The sequence below is a fragment of the Polypterus senegalus genome, chromosome 13 (genome assembly GCF_016835505.1).
Source record: "Polypterus senegalus isolate Bchr_013 chromosome 13, ASM1683550v1, whole genome shotgun sequence".
Taxonomy (NCBI): domain Eukaryota; kingdom Metazoa; phylum Chordata; class Cladistia; order Polypteriformes; family Polypteridae; genus Polypterus; species Polypterus senegalus.
Window position 1 is genome coordinate 115,355,905 of NC_053166.1, and position 19,793 is coordinate 115,375,697.

At 36.7% G+C, this 19,793-nt stretch overlaps 1 protein-coding gene across 1 annotated transcript in view; it reads right to left on the minus strand.

The window, feature by feature from the left end:
- Positions 1-721: 721 nt before the first annotated feature.
- cdhr2 (cadherin related family member 2) overlaps positions 722-19,793 on the minus strand; it is a 129,723-nt gene continuing 110,651 nt past the window's right edge. Inside the window, exons 27-32 of the mRNA XM_039776154.1 lie at positions 16,094-16,154; positions 14,860-14,984; positions 9,252-9,365; positions 9,049-9,132; positions 4,217-4,280; positions 722-1,477 (exon numbers count right to left, since the gene is read on the minus strand). Coding sequence (XP_039632088.1) covers positions 1,331-1,477; positions 4,217-4,280; positions 9,049-9,132; positions 9,252-9,365; positions 14,860-14,984; positions 16,094-16,154 — 595 coding nt within the window. The 3' untranslated portion in view covers positions 722-1,330. The remainder of the gene's footprint in view (positions 1,478-4,216; positions 4,281-9,048; positions 9,133-9,251; positions 9,366-14,859; positions 14,985-16,093; positions 16,155-19,793) is intronic.

The following is a 19,793-nucleotide window of genomic DNA, read 5'->3' on the forward strand; positions in this document are numbered from 1 at the left end:
TCATTTATTAGTCTTGGGCAAACATCATATAATACTTAAATTATTGATTTGTGCACATTCAGAGAGTTCATAATTCATATATGAGGTCATGTTTTTTGACAAATAGAAGTGATTTAACAAATGGCTAATAATATATTTTTAACTGTTCAGTAACACATTTTTCATGTTGAGAAATTATTTGTTATTGTGTTGCTATTTAGTGACTGTTAACTGTTTCTGGAAGATTCAGAGTGCACAGTGTTGCCATCTTAGTCAGTGGAGCTGAAGAAGAACTCTCCTTGTCTATTGAACAATCAGAATTCTAATGGCAAGGGGGTTTCTTTTTCACAATGGACTCTCTCTATAACAGCCTCACCACAGTGACAAAAACCTTTAAAGACCAATTACACCTTTCTTGTTTATGATATGCAAGTGTGTTGTTCTTAGATGTATACAGCCTGTAAAGCTGGGGTTTTGATGTTTCTACCTGCTTTCATACACTAACAAAACTAATGCAAGCTTTAACACTTTATAAGTTTAGAAATTATTTATCAATTAATCACAAGTTTTCCTGCAGCACCCAAGCAAAAGTTTGAATCATACATCCATTGTAAAGGTTTATAAATGTTTATTAAAGAAAGTTATTATAAAGAGTTTTCGAAATGATGATGACTGAAAACTCCAAATATGACACACATAACTATTACCTATTTCCTTAAGTACAGATACTAGTTAACCTAAATGAAGGTAAATCAGTATATTTTCTTAATTTGTGGTCATAACTTATGAACATAAAGTAGGAATACAACAAAAGAAGAGAAGTGCGCACGAAATTGCAACATGTAAAACTAGTTTTTTTTTCCTATTTCTGTCTCTATAATTTTAAAAAAGCAAAATGTACATTTTTAGTGATAATTTTGACTTTTAGGTTATTTTTATCCACTGCTTATAAATGATCTATATATCTCATAGCCTTCCCTATATCATCCACACTTGTTTGAGGAACACCAAAATCAAGGGCCAACATTTGTTTTGTTTTGACTTTTTCTGTCACAGAGTACAACTAGCGCCTGTCTGTTTAGTTTCTTCTTTTTAAGGTTTGTTTACAATACAAGCAGTTAAAAGGAACAGAGTGAGTCTTGGAATAAAACATTAGCAAAGAAAAGCAAAGCAAACATAAGAACAGAAAGAAATTATAAGGCGGCCAAAACTGGGCCTTGGAAAAAATGCCTTTTAATAATAAGAGGAGATAATAGACACTTAAATAAAATAAGAACATAAAATATGAAAGTGATGCAAAGGCTTCAAATCATTTTCAAAGGCAGTTGTTGATGTTGTTAGTGTATTATCTTCAAAGGTCAGTGGTGTCAAGTGTGGGGTTGATGAACTGCATGGTTGTTTCTGGTTCTTTATTCTTGTGTTGAGCTAAAGCAGCACTGAGTGGCTCAATGTAATGCGGCTCTTTGATGCTGTAGTCTTCATCTTCTTCTTGAATTATCTGAAAGGCACAACAGGTATGCATGCATAAAGTAATGAATAATATTTCAGGTTGAGTTAGGATATAGCGGGTTGGAGAATGACTGACTGACTGAAAGTTAAATATTATTAATGGTGATCAAATGAGATTTTTATCCAAGTGATCACTAACACCCTTGTTATACAAATTACAGACCTTTTCTATGCCACTTAAATAAAATGTTTTGTCTTGTGTGTGTAATCACTCTTCTGTAGTGGATTTTATATCCTTATTATACAGAGTACCCCCAACAAAGTTGCCCTTCAGATTGGTTTAGGTTTATACAGGACATGAGTCTATCAGATGCAAGGTAGGTGCCTATCCTGGATGAAGTGCCAGTCCATCATAGGGCCCACTCATCCATATGCCCACATTTACACTGTCAAAAGGCCAGTTTAGAATCACCAATTAGCCAAATATACATTTTCATTGACATCAGAGGTAACTTAAAAACTGGATTTCAAGCTAGATAATATGCTGGATGATGATGGATAGATAAAAACAGAAGAGGGCGAGATCTGTGGTGGAATCCCTCAGTTATCTGTACTCACGCCATTAATTTTTCAAATTGATGTTAGTGATAATGATTCTGATATCGTTAGTGAACTTGTGAAACTGAAACTAGAGGAGGCAGCAAAATATATTCAGAAAGACCTGGGTAATCTTCAAAACCTGGATGTAGGCTTGAAAAACACATTCTGATGTTAGAAAAAAAAAGTTAATTATAAATAAATGAAGAAGGATGCTGATCCATAGGAGGAGAACTTTGCGTTTTATGTTGTTGTTTCTTTCACATAGCCCAGGCAATGTGCAAAAGTAACTGCACTGGTCATCATACAAAGTTAAAAATCAAAGCCCCACTAGAAACTTTGCAGGGAAGAATAACCCATGGATTAGTCTCGCCGAAGCCAGACGCATAATTTATACATCTGAAGACAACCATGAGTGAATTTTGCTTAAAACTGGTTGGGAACAATTAGACTGCTTACCAAATTTCATATTTCTAAACCAATCCAAAGCCTCATGAAGGTGGTACTCAAAGTTTGGGTGCTGATTTTGCACCACAAAAAGTAGTGGTGTTTTCGCTAACCCGGTCTGACAGAAACAAGTCACTGATTACTATGAACAGTTGAAAAGTCTCCTTAAAAAATCCTGTTAAGCATAAAAATATGTGTTGCGTGTGCAGAGAGCATAATGCACATGTTCAAAATAAACATAACCTGTTGCAGGGGAAAAACCTTTCCGTAACATCAGATTATATGATATGTTGTCGCAGGTGCTGTATTTGCTTTTTGTTGTTCACCGTAATGATGATAGTGTAGGAGTCTATTTAAGCTTAAAAGAATTGGCTGCAATGTTCATGAAAATATGAACTGCAAAATATGCATTTGAAGTAAATGGTGTGTTACACACGGTCAAAAGGACTGCGGTTGAGCACCGATGACAAAGAGCCACAGGAGATGCAGATTTCAGTTTTCAAAACATTCAAATCAACAAATCTACAGATGAGGCTGCACAACATCCACCTTCTGACTGCACATCTAAACATTTAACTAAAATTAGTTAAAATCACTAATTGGAAATGCAAACATGCCATGACAAAAGAGTTGCAGCATTTTAACATTTTTTATGTCCATAGACCACAATGCTTATCTAAATTCTGTTTGCTGTTGTTATGCCATATAGTGATGCAATAGTCAAAAAGACAGAAAGATACTATAGAAAACTAAAGCACTTGTCTACGTATGTGTGTGTATGTATCCTCAGTCATTACAATGTACACAATTAATAATTAATTAGCTTATGTTTCCTTGTGCTAAAGAGCTTCTGAGTGGATAACAGCAGATACAGCTTTGTATTTCCTTTCAGCGTCAAGTCTTTTATTCAGTTTTATTTGCTCTCTCCCTGAACACTAACGGTTTGGTTTTCTGCATGGACTGAAGGAATTAGGGACAGGTTTAAGTAAGAAGCTCTGTGGTTGTAGCCTTTGCAGCACTGGATTTTACCGCCATTCACTACAAATATTTTAATGGGTTGTTCCCAGATGTTTAGTCTCATTTGAGAATCACGTCTGACCCCATGAGACTACCATGGATTAAAAGAGCACAAAGAACAACTAAAACTCTTTAGTTTTGAACAGATATGGTTTCTAGATGTCCTAATTTAGGTCTTTAAAATTCTCAAGGGCATCAATAAAGCTGATCCGAGAGATTTGATTCAGGAAAACAGTGAATAACATAGTCAAGGACTTTATTGAAATTAAAGGAAAATGACTTAACCTATTAGTTTGGGTGGGAACAGCAGTGACCTTGAAATCACAAATCCTGGCCTAAAAAGTCCTCTTGATCTGCCTTCCAGCAGGTCAGAGGTGGGAGGGCAGCAATCATAAGGGCTCCCTGAGATGACAGGAATAAAAGCCTTGAATGAGCAAGAAGAAAGTATGGAATTCTGTTTGTAGATCAAGGTGGTGGTGTATACTACACTAATGGGCTCTTTGACTGAAATTTAGTTTTTGTTTGTGCCTCCATGTGAATGAAAAAGGGTGGATTTATTTGTATGTAGTAGCCTGGGTTTCTATGTGGTTTCTTTTTTTGGGTTTGGCTTTGCCTCAGTAGTGTCATGAGAGGTGACAGGGTGTTTATCTCCAATATCCTCTACAATGCTGTGTAGATTCTGAACACACATATCCTCTCTTTTTAAATTATCCTCTGCCTAACTTACCATCATAGGTGCTGTGTCCTTATCGGTCATTTCCATTTCAACATTCAAATCCAAGGAGCTGAAGCTAAAAAGAAAGCAAATGAAAATACAGATTAAGATAAAAATATAACATATACTGTATTATTTAGAATTACTATTATAATAGTATATTCCTTATGTATTAAAATTAATTACATGTTAATTTTAATCGTGGGCAGAAATGTGGAAGTGAGTAAAAAAAAAAAAACCCAATCACCTAGCCTTACAAAAAAATCAATGAAGTAAAGAATTTTGGCATTATTCAGCTTATTGTTAGTTTTGGGTGGTCTAGGGTTTATGGCTAACTGTACTTCATATTTCTTAAATGGTATATATTTGAAAGAAGTGCTTGATGGAGAGTTAAAATATATTAAAATTAAGTCTCAAGCTAAAATTATTGGCTACAATGCTGTTGACTGTGATGTAGTATTTTGGTAGAAAATTACAATGTCATTGAAATAGAAAATTATTGTAATCCGCTGAAAATACAGTGAAGAGGTTGTTTTAAGCATAATGTAAAACTGGGTAGGTGTCTATTGCCTGTATGCCAAACAAATTACGGAGCCATGCTAAGAAAGTTCCTTTCCCCTTCCATTAATTTCAACATAAGTTAAGTGACTTTTTCCTTCTTTGCTTCCATTTCTTTTTTACTTTTGGGGTTTTAAAGATCTTTTAGCTTACAAGATACCATTAACGTGTGCAAGGCACTAAAGCAAAGAAGCGTTTCCACCCACACACGTTTCAGTAACTTGTATTGTGGATATGGTTTGCTATCAGAAACAACTATTGGATGTGCAATAGAGGGCTATACACAAAATATACAAGTTGAAATAACCTCTCAAGATAAATTTGAAACAGTAAATTATTCAGTAATTGATGTCACTGTGAATGTTTCTTTGTCTTAAGACAGAAGATTTTGAAAATTCATAAATGCTTTAAAAATTGGACTTTTTCAAATTTCAACAATATGAACTCTTCACTCTATGGAAGATATCTCAGATTGAAATATTTTGAAGCATAGCAAAATAGTCCATAGGGAACCAAGTTGTACATTGCACACAGACCGACAGACATGATGACAGTACTGCGCTTTTTGGTTTGTTTTTTTTTTGTGAACGCACTTAGAAACAGGAGCCCACCCTGGAGGTTTGAAACCTGCTTTACATACCAATGTCAAGCAAGGGGTGTCAAAAGATGATGCCCCCAAAGTAAACATACAGTGGTGTGAAAAACTATTTGCCCCCTTCCTGATTTCTTCTTCTTTTGCATGTTTGTCACACAAAATGCTTCTGATCATCAAACACATTTAACCATTAGTCAAATATAACACAAGTAAACACAAAATGCAGTTTTTAATGATGGTTTTAATTATTTAGGGAGAAAAAAAAATCCAAACCTACATGGCCCTGTGTGAAAAAGTAATTGCCCCCTTATTAAAAATAACCTAACTGTGGTGTATCACACCTGAGTTCAATTTCCGTAGCCACCCCCAGGCTTGATTACTGCCACACCTGTTTCAATCAAGAAATCACTTAAATAGGAGCTGCCTGACACAGAGAAGTAGACCAAAAGCACCTCAAAAGCTAGACATCATGCCAAGAAATTCAGGAACAAATGAGAACAGAAGTAATTGAGATCTATCAGTCTGGTAAAGGTTATAAAGCCATTTCTAAAGCTTTGGGACTCCAGCGAACCACAGTGAGAGCCATTATCCACAAATGGCAAAAACATGGAACAGTGGTGAACCTTCCCAGGAGTGGCCGGCCGACCAAAATTACCCCAAAAGCGCAGAGACGACTCATCCGAGAGGTCACTAAAGACCCCAGGACAACGTCTAAAGAACTGCAGGCCTCACTTGCCTCAATTAAGGTCAGTGTTTAAGACTCCACCATAAGAAAGAGACTGGGCAAAACGGCCTGCATGGCAGATTTCCAAGGCATAAACCACTGTTAAGCAAAAGAACATTAGGGCTCGTCTCAATTTTGCTAAGAAACATCTCAATGATTGCCAAGACTTTTGGGAAAATACCTTGTGGACTGATGAGACAAAAGTTGAACTTTTTGGAAGGCAAATGTCCCGTTACATCTGGCGTAAAAGGAACACAGCATTTCAGAAAAAGAACATCATACCAACAGTAAAATATGGTGGTGGTAGTGTGATGGTCTGGGGTTGTTTTGCTGCTTCAGGACCTGGAAGGCTTGCTGTGATAGATGGAACCATGAATTCTACTGTCTACCAAAAAATCCTGAAGGAGAATGTCTGGCCATCTGTTCGTCAACTCAAGCTGAAGCGATCTTGGGTGCTGCAACAGGACAATGACCCAAAACACACCAGCAAATCCACCTCTGATTGGCTGAAGAAAAACAAAATGAAGACTTTGGAGTGGCCTAGTCAAAGTCCTGACCTGAATCCAATTGAGATGCTATGGCATGACCTTAAAAAGGTGGTTCACACTAGAAAACCCTCAAATAAAGCTGAATTACAACAATTCTGCAAAGATGAGTGGGCCAAAATTCCTCCAGAGCTGTAAAAGACTCATTGCAAGTTATCAAACGCTTGATTGCAGTTATTGGTGCTAAGGGTGGCCCAACCAGTTATTAGGTTCAGGGAGCAATTACTTTTTCACACAGGGCCATGTAGGTTTGGATTTTTTGTCCCTAAATAATAAAACCATCATTTAAAAACTGCATTTTGTGTTTACTTGTGTTATATTTGACTAATGGTTAAATGTGTTTGATGATCAGAAACATTTTGTGTGACAAACATGCAAAAGAATAAGAAATCAGGAAGGGGGCAAATAGTTTTTCACACCACTGTATGACAGAAAGACACTGTAAAAAAATACATTCTAACATTTATGAAAAGAAGGAGTGCAGTGCTCCTGAGAGATCTGTGGCTGCCCCAATATTTCTTAGCCATGGACAAGGGTTAGGTTTGCAGTTATTTCAGGTTCATTTGATTTGGTGGTCCTCGGATTTTAGCAAGTAATCTCAGGGACATTTGTAATATAACTGTAGAATGTGTATAAAGACCCTCAATGAGCCCATTTGGGAGGGTAAGGTGAGTATACAAATTTGCACTGGTTCTTTCATGGAACTTACGAAGGTGGGTAAGTTGGAAACACCACCTCACCTGACAGTGAAGGCCCAGTGGGCCAATAAGTTTTTGTTTGGTTTCCTGTCATTTCTTTATTTTTTGAGGGCTTTTGGTGAATGAAATGTTCAGGGTTTGATTCATAGATTGTTGTTCTTGAAATTATTTCAAGTTAGAGAGTTGTCTAGGGGTGCTCTTCTCTTACATATCCACATACTGTCTCAATCCCTTATGTCAAAATATCTATTTACATTAGTTTCAGTGATCAACATAGCTAATTGAAATAAGGTAGCATATTGAAAAAAAAATTCATCCATATGCTACTTTTCACAAAATATAGCATTTATGATTGATTATATTTATGACATTCCTCACTACTGAAATGCAAGAGCCAGTAAGGACTATGAGCTTAAGTGTTGTAGACAATTCTCCATTATGCTTGAACAACAATTGGACAGAAGCTGCTGGAATCACTTGAAACAGTATAAAATAAGAAGCCAAGAGACATGGACCCAAGTGTGTGAACAGGTGGTCAGATAAGTCTCATCAACCATATTTCCCAGGAACTGTACATTTGCTTTCATATCACTTGATTTGAAATTATGTGAGCTGATGTCAGTGTCTTCCCAAAATAAGACATTAGGAGTCATTGAATTGACACAAATCATTACATTAATGTCTAATATCAAGAAGTAGGAGCAAAACAGAAAGAATAACCAACATAATTGCACTTAACGTAAATAAAAAGAATGAAGTTCTGTGTGTATGGATAGATCCTGAGGTACACATTCAGGCAAAAAGTAAAGTTCTCAGATAGATAGATAGATAGATAGATAGATAGATAGATAGATAGATAGATAGATAGATAGATAGATAGATAGATAGATAGATATGAATGGCACTATAGATCTATAGATAGACAGATAGATAGATAGATAGATAGATAGATAGATAGATAGATAGATAGATAGATAGATAGATAGATAGATAGATAGATAAAGAGGGGCCCCCGTATTGTTTTTTAACATGCTTCTGTTGGCGAACACATCAGTGTTAGTGTGTCTGAGATTCTCTCTTTTGCTCAGGGGTTACTGAGTGTATCCCTTAACTGAGCCGACCGTTATAATTAGCTTGTTGATTCAGTGGCCCTCTCTTAAATTGATGTTACGAGCCCAGAACATCACAGCACAGAAAATCACACTGGCCGTGACAGAGTTTTAGAAGATGTTTAGGAAAATTGTTCTGCCCTTTCTTGTATAGTACCTCTGTATTGTGAGACCAGTCCAACCTGTCATTGATGCTGACCACCAAGTAGTCCATTATCCAGGGCACCTTAGGGTCAATCACCTGTATATATCTGAGTTTAACCCCTTAACAGGGATCGGTGGATGGTATTTAAGGCACTCGAGAAATCAAAAAACATAACCCTAACAGTGCTGCTAGCTTGGTCTAGGTGAGAATAAGCCTTGTGGATCAGATAGATAATTGTATCCTCCAGTCTTCAAAAAGTCCACAACTTTCAGGGCTCTAAAACATCATTACCAAGTATCATTACCAAACTGGAGAAGCCATTAACACTGCTATACCAATTTATCATATCAGCAGATATCAGCACAGGAACCCAAAGTATAGTAAATGATATAAAAAAAGCAGGTGGCCTCTGAACTAAAGCTGCAGTTATCAGCCAAAATAGTTGTAGGACATAATAAGGAAATTCTTACCTGGCTCTGTCACTGCTGGAGTTTTCTTCGTCAAACCCAAGGTCTGCTGGGGTGTCAAATTTCATGTTGAGAACAGGGTTGGCCCTAAAAAAAAATGAATAAATATATATATAAAGGACACATTTCCATTCACAAATACATTTTTTATTTTTTATTTACATGTTAATGGTCATAAGTGAAAGTGTTGCTCAGATAATTCTCACCCGTCCATGGTGTACTGATTGGTTCCTGGGACCACTGGTCCAGTCTGCAAGTTGCCTGGGGTGATTAGAACAGCTGACCTCAGAGCATCACTTGCCTTTAATTTCCTTTTAAAGCTGTAATTAAACAATTAGAAAACATAACATTTATATTAGTAATAATAAAATAATTGACTAGAGCTGTGATTTTAACAATAATACATAGAATAAAATTATTGAATTATATCTTGCTGATAAAATGTTTATTGTCCTTCCCTAATCATTCTGCAGTTTGGGTGAAATGAATAAATAATATCTGTAATGAATGTAAATCTCTTGAAATAGCTTTATTATGCCACATTTCGTTGAGATTGAGCAACTTATTTTTGAATTATTGTGCCCAGAAACTGTATCCGGACCCAGTGATGCAAACCCAGGCAGATATCATACGGAATTTGGTCAAGTTGTGTTTCAAGTTGCCTAAAATCTGCAAATCCACTGAAAACCTGAAGTCAAATTTTGCTTCTCTCACAATACTTTCCTTATATATCCTCAAAGTGTATGTTCTTATCAGTGTAAAGCAATGTCTACTGGAGACATTTTGATAAAAATCAAGATGCTTCTAGCATTTACAAATGATAATAACTGTGCTAAGTTTCATTCGGACTGAGTGATTTGTCTTTGGCTAATTGTGTGCACAGATTCATTCTGATTCATACACTCAGTTATCAATGTGAAAGTATTCAAACTGCAATCAAAATTACACAAAATGTGTACATCCATTAAAAACGTGAAATCGATATTTCCATTATGCAGCTATGGTGCAAGCAGGAAAACTAACCATAAGAAAATTAGAAACACAATGTTTGGGTTGTATTTCCATTTCATCAATATTGCCAAACATTGTGTTTCTCATCTTTTTTTACTTTATTAGCATGAAGTTAGTTTTAGCTATGACATTTATGAATCAGACCAGAGTGAGTCATTTCTCCATAAAAACAGAGTGGTGTATCCAAATAGTTATATTTAAGAAAATAATAATTATCCTTCATGAATCAAGAAGTAGGTAACACCACTGAGCAGCGATTAGCACAGCTCCAGAGACATGGCCTTAACCCTGGACCCAGTCACTAAATGTGTAGATTTCCCTACTTGAGCGTACATTTTCTCCATTATACTTACTAAGCCACAAAAAGGTATATTTTAGGTTAGCAGTGACTCAAAATTAACCCAGAGTTGACATGCTAATGTATGGATGTTTTAGAGTATGTTTCAAGAATCAGTTTTGAGTTTCTGTGATTTGTATTATATAGCTGTAAAGAACCTTAATTAAACTTATTATTTACTTTATAAACTGGTATTTTCTGTACAAAATGAAACTCCTATCCAGAAAATGACATATTTATTATTATATTATAATGTTTCATGTACATATTATTATATTTGTGTGTATCTATATCTTTCTATTATAAAAGGAAATCCTGTGACGAGACATTCTCTGAGATAATTTTAAGTCCTGCGAGAGATAATTTCAAGTCCCATGAGACAAGACTTTATGCAAAGAGATTTTGAGAAGTACTGCCCTCCTTTCAAATATTTACAACCATCAACACAGTACAATCATTTCTCATTCGTGTGAATGCTATTGTCAGACACAGTTCATGTGCTCTCAGCTCCTGTACAATTTTACGTCACGATGTAAGTCCAAACACAGAATCAAAATTCAATGTGATATTGATGAAAAGGTAATTCCAAATATTGTTTTTACTAAAGTGTTATAGTAAAAGTGTAAGTTTAAAAAGTATTTGCATGTTAAATTCAAAGCCAAAAAATACAAAAGCGTATAATGCAACGAATACCTCTAACACAACATGAAACATAATTGCAGAGCAGGTTAGATATTATGAAAGTACTAAAATTCAAAAGTCTCAAAACTGATAGTAAAGATTATAAAGATTAAAGAGTAGTGCTAACACATGGAAATTATTACTCAGTGAAATAACGGAACAGCAAAAAGAGACTGAATATATGGACATACTGTAGGTGATATGACAGAAGTTTGTAGATATTGTTTGGCTTTAAACTTTAAGTCGGAGACTTGTAAATCATCTAATTCATGTTACCATCAGGGAAAAGTAGTGTTTCTTCCCAATGAAGAGGCCTATCCATGAGAATTAAAAGATTTGTTGTTTGATGAAAGTGAAATCCACATATGTGAGTGGCTGGTGCGTTGTGCAGGCAGTGAGGATGGCAAGCGAAGCGAGCAGGGGTTGAAACCTCCTAGTTCTTAATAAAATACATTTACTTTATAATCATTTACCTCAGTACTATTCGAATAAATCTACTGATGCTACTGGACACATCATCAGTTATATTTCTGGAATCATCAGGTATTCCGTGGTTTTTCAACACCATTGACCCTCACCTAGGTCATACCAGCAGAACTAAGGAAGAGTTTAGGAGAAAAGGGAGTAGATGTGTTGTGGGATCTAATGCAGAAGATCTATGAACAGGAGAGAATACCAGAAGAATGGAGGAACAGTGTAATTGTACCCATTTATGAGGAGAAGGGTGATATTCCAAATTGTTGAAACTATAGAGGGATAAAGCTGATGTCGCACACAATGAAAATTTGGGAAAGGCTTAGGGAAGATACCATCATGAGGGAGGAGCATTTTGGTTTTATGTCAGGGAGAAGAATAACTGATGCAGTCTTTGCATTGAGACAGCACACAGAGAAGCATAGAGAAAAATAAAAAGGTGTGCAAATGTTTTTTTGTTGATATGGAGAAGGCTTACGACAGAATTCAACATCAACAGGTCTGGAGGTGCATGAGAGAGACAAAAGAGTACCAGAGAAGTATGGCGGCATTGTCCAGGATACAGTATGTATGAAGGAGTGAGGAATCGAATTAAAAGCAGTGTTGTGAAACAAACAAGATCCTACTTAGAGTAGGTCTGCACCAGACATCTTCTTTAAGTCCTTACCTGTTTGATCAGGTTATGGATTTACTGAGTTATGAGATAAAAGACCAATCCCTCTGGTGCAGGTTTTTTGCTGATAACACTGAGTTGTGTCGCCCCAGAAAAGAGGAAGTTGAAAAAATGGAGAATGACTTTAGAAGATAGAAGATCAAACATAAACAGGAGGAAGACAGACTATATAAAGGATTCAGAAGTCAGGGAGAGCTATTAAAAAAAGAGGATACATTTGAATAACTAGGATCAGTGATAGCCCAAGATGGACATTTAGATACAGAGGTAACCCTTAGGCTGTAGTGTAAATGGAACAAAAGGAACAATGTATCAGCAGTATTTTGTGATCAAAAAATTAAGGCGAAGTTTAATGGTAAGGTTTTTAAGATAGTGGTAAGACCAGTAATGATGTATGCAGTTGAGACATGGGCACTAAAGGGAGCACAGGAGAAGTTAGATTTGGCAGAAATAAGGATGTTGAGATGGATGTGTGGAGTTACAAAAAAGGACAGAATTAGAAATGAGACAATGAGAGAGGGACAGATATCTAAGAAAGTACAGGAAAGTAGGTTGAAGTGGTATAGACATGGGATGAGGAGAGACAATGAGAATGTGGGCAAAAGAGTGACAGGAATGGAAGGACAGGAGAAGAGGAAGCAAGAAAGGTGAAAGTGGAGGTGCATGGATAAAGTAAAAGAAGATCTGAAGGAAAATGGTTTACTGAGGATGAGATACAGGACTTAGCTATAAGAAGAAGATTGATTAAGCACATCAACCCCACAGTGAAGTGGGAACAGGTATCCTCATCCAGGTGATCACGCTGGGGCTGATCAAACCCCAGATGCTGTTCAGTTGGCATGTTAGCTACTTAAACCCCAATAATCTGTTTTCTTGAGCCACAGCCATCATGAATTTCTCTCCGCCACTTTGATGGTTTTTCAAATGGCACTACACATCCCAACTACTATGCTCAGAAAATTGAAGGCCTTGATTAAGGAGTGGTCTGCAAAGCCCCTGCAGTCATCCTCCACTGGGAGGTACCTGGCTCTCCATCCCGCTTGCTTAAATTGCTTGACCAGTTCTGCATATTTGGTAAGCTTCCTCTCAAAAGCTATTTTCAGATGTTATTTCCATTAGACTGTCTGCTCTAATATCTCCACATTCATGTTAGCCACAGACAAGATGACATTGTTTCATTGCCAGTTAGTGACAACAATGTTGCCCTGGAACTTCAGCTGCCATTTAAGGTCCACCTAGTAACTGCCAGTCCTTGCTGAGGCCTAGGTGCCTACAAATGTTTTCCTGTAGTTTTTGCAAGCTCTGACAAATACAATCATCTGTTTAGAGGGGTGGGAATGCTTGGCTACAGTAATCATTGCACTGATAGTTTTGGTAACGGCCTTCAATACTTAGTCATGCTACCATCTGCAACGTCCCTTACAAAGTGCTTTGGGGACGCTGCTCAGAATTTCTTCTTCTTGCCTCGCTTGAACACAGTGGGTAGACTGTACAGTCAGTTTTACCCCATATATGAAGGTTCATTGGAGTGGGAAGTACATCATACACTGCTTTTAACAAGGAAGTTTATGTGGTTTTGTTCAGATTTCCATAACTTTGCCCAGGTTACCTTCCTCTTAACTGCATTCTCCCATCCCCATCATGCTGCCTGTTGTCTCGTCATGACTGCCCTGCATAATTTTTCCTCCGCAATTGCTGCTTTCATTTCTTTTTGAACTAGTTGCTCCTGCTTCCCTCACCACAGTGGTTCTAATGTGGGGTTTCAAAAGAACCTGGTCTACTCAGCCTTGTGTCACTATGATCACCCTCTGTAGTAACCAAGAATTTTGACTTTCATTAAAATAAATACATACAATACCTTTAATCCATATAAAATGCAGGAATGAATGTGAATATATAAATAGATTCATAATCAATTTAAAAGTACACAAACAAAATGCTGTCTAGTTAATACTATATCAAAGAGTAAATTAGCAATAATCCAACATTTATTAAACTTTTATGTCACAGAAACGATCATATGATTGGCGGTGAAAGGTACCATTCATCTAGGGCAGGAAAAATGCTAGAGCTGGACCTCTTTATAAGTAGCTTGCTAAAGTAAAGGTCAAGAGACAAAATTCTTTGTGGTTCATGAGCTCCCATTTAGATGTCATGATAAATGCCTGGATATATGAACAATAGTGACTACAGAAAAATGGCTGACCTGATTCCACCCTATGATGGATGACTGGCTAAGAATTTGCTGCTCAAGTCACTCAGCAAGTAACTGATAATTCATACTGTACTTCTGCAGGTATTAATGACTAATTACAGGGAATGCACACTGCAATAAGAGACACTTAATCACAAGGGATGCTAAATTAGCCCTCATAACCCAGCTCATGAGCTTTGTTGGTGATATGGAGGACTAGCCTTATATTTCTCTTGTTCAACAGGAGCTAACCCTAGTTCTGCTCTGCCTTTGTTCAACACCATGCTTCATTTTTTGTGTCACAAAATTAGAAGACTTCATTCTAGCAGTTCTGTACAGAGATTTAAACTAAAGTACATGAGATACCTCTACAGCTCAGCCTGGCACACTCTCCAGTTTTTAATTCTTTATAAATGTGTCCTGTAAATGAGCAGTTTCTCTTACCTTTTTCGGGTGCAAACCAGGGCAGTTACCATGATTGAAAAAATGACAATAAAAAACACCACCAAGCCAGCAATCACAAAAAAGTATGTCTTTGTTATTGGCATTTGTGTTGGCTCTACTGCACTCTGCAAATTAAAAAAGAAAAGTAATTTATGTTGCAAATTATGTTTTTATCAAAAGTATTAAGCATTAAGTTAGCTAAACAATGTTTGTCAATGCACCATAAAGTCTACTCAAGTTTCTGGAAGAGGGCCTTTGATTTGTGTTTGGTGGAAGACTTGTAAGTAGCTTAACCAATTGTGCTAGGAGTTGAAACAATTCACGCATATTGTTATGCTCATCATACTTTACTGTAAGCAGTTTTCACAAATATCTACCCGAAACAGAAATGTTTTCATTTTTACAGTTAATGAGGCATTGCATACATATACAATTAAGTAAGAAGCATTTGTTTAAAGAAACTTTAAAACAGAGCTTTAAGCTCATATTTATGTTTTGTAAAGCACTAGATAAGAATTCTTACAGCGAAAGTAGCAGGGTTAAGACTTCTTTTTTAAAGTGTGAAAAGTAGAGCATAACATGCACTTTGGTAAACAGTGCCACCTAGAGGAAGAAAACATTAAAAGAGATGAAATGGATTGAAAGGATTGCTAGTTTCAAATATGAGACCACTCCACAGAAAATAATCGGATTAGATTGCAAAACCTGCTTCTGCTAAGCATACTGTTTTGTTTTTACACTCAATTCTTGCAGGTTTGTCCTTTTTAGTTTTGCTTTTGTTTCATTTTAGTCATTCTGGTGTATACTTTAGAGAGACTGGTTGTTTGTTATAACATATTAATTATTAATTAATTGCTTCATTTATTTATTGAGCTTGTATAAAAAGCCAAATTTCCCCTGGGCGCAAATGCATTTTCATCTATCTATCTATCTATCTATCTATCTATCTATCTATCTATCTATCTATCTATCTATCTATCTAAATAGTTGAGAAAAATATTTTTTTTCTCTATATTCAGAATGAACAGAACTATGTTCAGATCTTCAACTAATACAAATACATACACAGCAAATATATATATGTAAAATACTATTCAAATATTCTGCTAGGACTGAATTAATTAAGCTGAACCAAAATTTCTGGCCAAGCCATGATCTTATTTCAATCATAAGAAGAACAGAATTGCTTTACAAAATTACACCATAGAGTACAAATGAAAAAATCAATACTTACAATGTACCAGAGTCCGTATTTGCCAAGTTCAATAAAGGCAGCCTGATCGCTCTGAAGGATCCTGTTTTTAAAGAAACATTTAAGGATTAGTTTTTTGCAACTTATTTGTGCTCCTGCTGTACCAGTATGTCTGTTTACATATGGCGATGGGGCAAAGTGCAGTGCTTGGAATAAAATGTGGTATAGAAGATAAAAACTGGCTCATCTGTATTAATCAATAGTTAATTTAGGTAATACATATTTATCATTATTACATTAGATCAAAACAAACTATGTATATCTGTATGCTTGTGAATATATACCTTTTTACACAGTTATGCAATATATTAGCATCATCCTGTTAAGAGGTTGATTGAAATTACAGAAGTGAAGGATTTGCATTATAAATATGCTCACCATGTGCAAAGATCAAGTCCTTTGTTTGTGTGCAAGCAGACTACTTTATGTTGTTATGCAATTATTTCTCATTTGTGCCCTTTATATTATGCTACTTTTATGACCATAACCCCCATGATTTACTCAATACACAAGTTCCATGTACCAAAGAAATGGGAAGACGTTTTTCTTTTTTCAGAATATATGTCTAGTAAAGAAATTATGTTCATGTTTAAGAAACTTACAGAATTAACATTGGTCTTCGGCATTCTGAAGTAGAAATAAAGTATTCACATGTACTAGTAAGCATAAAGTGAATGTTTTTCTCTCCATATTTAAATGGCTGTTTCCCAGTTACTATATGAACTTGTCTACTGGTCCTCCAAAAGATCTGTGTATGATGTTCATATTGTTGACTTCACCAACTCCCAACTGTGTTGCTTAGGCTGGTGTTAAACTACAAGACTGAACAAGGTTTCTAGTTTTAAAGCATGTGTCGCACACGTGCGCATGGGAGGCAGCTAAAGGGCTTGAGTGAAGGCAGTTCTAAGGCATGCCAGGAGCTGGCAGAGTGCACTGACTCTTTTTCTCCCTTTTCCTGTAGACCATTCCCGGGAGATTCCACCTGGCTCTTTTGACGTCACTGCCCGGACCGAGCCAATGGAAGTAGACCTTACCAGCCTCGGCCCCTCTGCTGTCACGTCCGGGCTTGATCGAATGATAGATGAACACGTGCCCGATCCTTATGACCTCAATTCCTGTCTTCCCCTTTAAAAGCCTGCCCTTTTTCCCTTTTTCCTCAGTCTTGTTCTGGACTCAGTTGTATGCCCTTCAGTGCTGATTATTTGATAAAAACGACTTTTGCAGCCGGGATACCATATTATACGGGTGGCTGCCCCAAACCTTTATCTGTTTATGTCTCATTTTTGTGACACATGTCAGGTTTAATGAATACTAAATATAAATATATGCCACTTCAGCATTCATAGTTTTCATACTCTTTCTCTGTACGTTTAGCATTTGTTTACTCAGAGTTTGACACGCTTGCTGCTTCCTGAGCAACTCTTCTTTTCTCCAGCCTAGTGGCCCGCTTCTTTTCTTCTTTTGTTGGCATCTTTTCATGTTAAAACTGATTAAGTCAGTGATTGGCACTTAAGTCTTCAATCTGCCTCAAGAATTAATTTAAGATACGAAGAGGTAGGGGGATTGACGGCGAAGGTGGTAGGGAATGAGAACGGCGCTGGTATGCCCGCTGGCCACTGACGAGAGTTTATTCTACAATAAAATAAAATAAAAATAAAAAGAGGAATAACCTTGAAAGTCAATCATCACCCCAAAAGCGGATAGTAGACGTCACGTAGTATATGTGTACCAAATTTCAGATCAATAGGTCAAATGGTTTGTGAGCTACAGGGGCCTCATGTATAAACGGTGCATACACACAGAAATGTTGCGTAAGAACTTTTCCACGTTCAAATCGCGATGTATAAAACCTACACTTGGCGTAAAGCCACGCACTTTTCCACGGTACCTCATGCCTTGTCATACGCAAGTTCTCTGCTCAGTTTTGCAGACTGGCGGCACCCAGCGTCAAAGCAATGGTACTATTCCTGTGTGGTTACTCATTATTTTCCTGACGCAGCTTTATAAATACACTGAAACTAACCACATATTGTTTATTAGTGTAATGAATCTGATTGTAATTAACTTGTAACAATATAATGGTCCAGGGAACAGCCATAGTATTCCAAATACCATAACTGCTTTAGTGTTGTTACTCTCACATCTCCTTCTTCTTCTTCTTCTTCTTCTTTCAGCTCCTGCCACAGCGGATCATCTTTTTCCATATTACTCTCACTGCACCACTTGGAGTATTTATATCACTGTATCTGAGTGTGAATCACAGCAGCAGCTGATCGGAAAGAGAATTATCGGTATACAGTTTCATGGACACGCTGTCTCAGCCACTGCAAAACGTTTTAAAGCCTTTCCTGTACAGACCTCGCGGTTCAGAAACAGTTTCATCCCAAGAACTTTAAATGCACTCAATCAATTGCTCCTTGTAGAACGGTTTGTACTTATAAGTACAATCACCCCACTGTAAACTTGCACTACAGTTATAATATCGCACAACCTGAGCCACTTTATAAAGCGCGTATTTACATATGATGACGATATCATTTTTAAGGTGAAATGCAGCAAAATATGTTTATTAAATTATACAGATAAAACTTTAACTTCATTTAAATAATCTATATTCTTCACTGGGAGTGTCGTTAAGGATAGAATAATTAAACATGTACTACGAAGATATTTCAATGTTCCTTAAATGTTTTGAAGAATCGGCGCTAAGCTTACAGATGGCTTAACTTCTATTACAGAGCTGATTGTGTGGCGATCGGTTACTTGGGAAAGAAAAGCACTGACTGCAGTGACGGCTATGCCAATATATATTGAATATAAAACAGAAAGAGAAAATAACAACACAGCTAAAAACGCAGCGACAAATTTCGGCAAAAGTTAAATGCTTGTGTCATGAGCATGAGGCGGCTATGCAGTGTCTGCAACGGACGTGGCCATCCACCGTGCATAAGCTACCTTACTGACATTGGCGGGCTAAGGAGCCACCGATTCTTCCTCTGCCCAGTGCCACCACAAGCCTGGAGCCGCCCTGAGTACTGCTGCAATAAATTATTTCATCGAAGTGAAACACATGTTTAATAACGTGCTTTAACTCCTATCATCATGAAAATGATATCATATACATCTCAGTATTTTAGTTATTCAGAGAGCTGTAATATCACGAATGTAATGGATTCTGTGTCCAGTTGGAGGAAGAGAGCCGGTTTAAGAAGCAAGTAGTGATTCACACACATAGGCACATAGAAGATCAAATACAAAACAAAGCATTTAACGTGCTACTTTAATTACGATGTGATTTGAGAAACTGGTTAATTAAATGATTTTAAGATAAAGTTTATGATGTTCTACTTTAATGACAAAATAAACTACGTGATTAAAGTGGAAATGTCGAGATTGAAGTTGACATTTCGTGCTTTTTCCCCACTGTGTGCCTTTTTTCTCTGTACCATAATAAGCTTTCATATGACACTCAGACAGTGGGCTACAACTCGGCTTTTCACGGCGACTTTGATATGTGACTTCTTTTTTATTTCCGGCACTGTGCGATTTTGTGAACGTGAGCTTTCAAGTTTCTCCAACACGTTATGTCACTTGATCAACTTCCTTTTGTTGATTATACCACGGTTTATTTGAACAAATAGTATGTTTTTCCTTTGCCTCCACTTGGTATTCGCTGAAATTC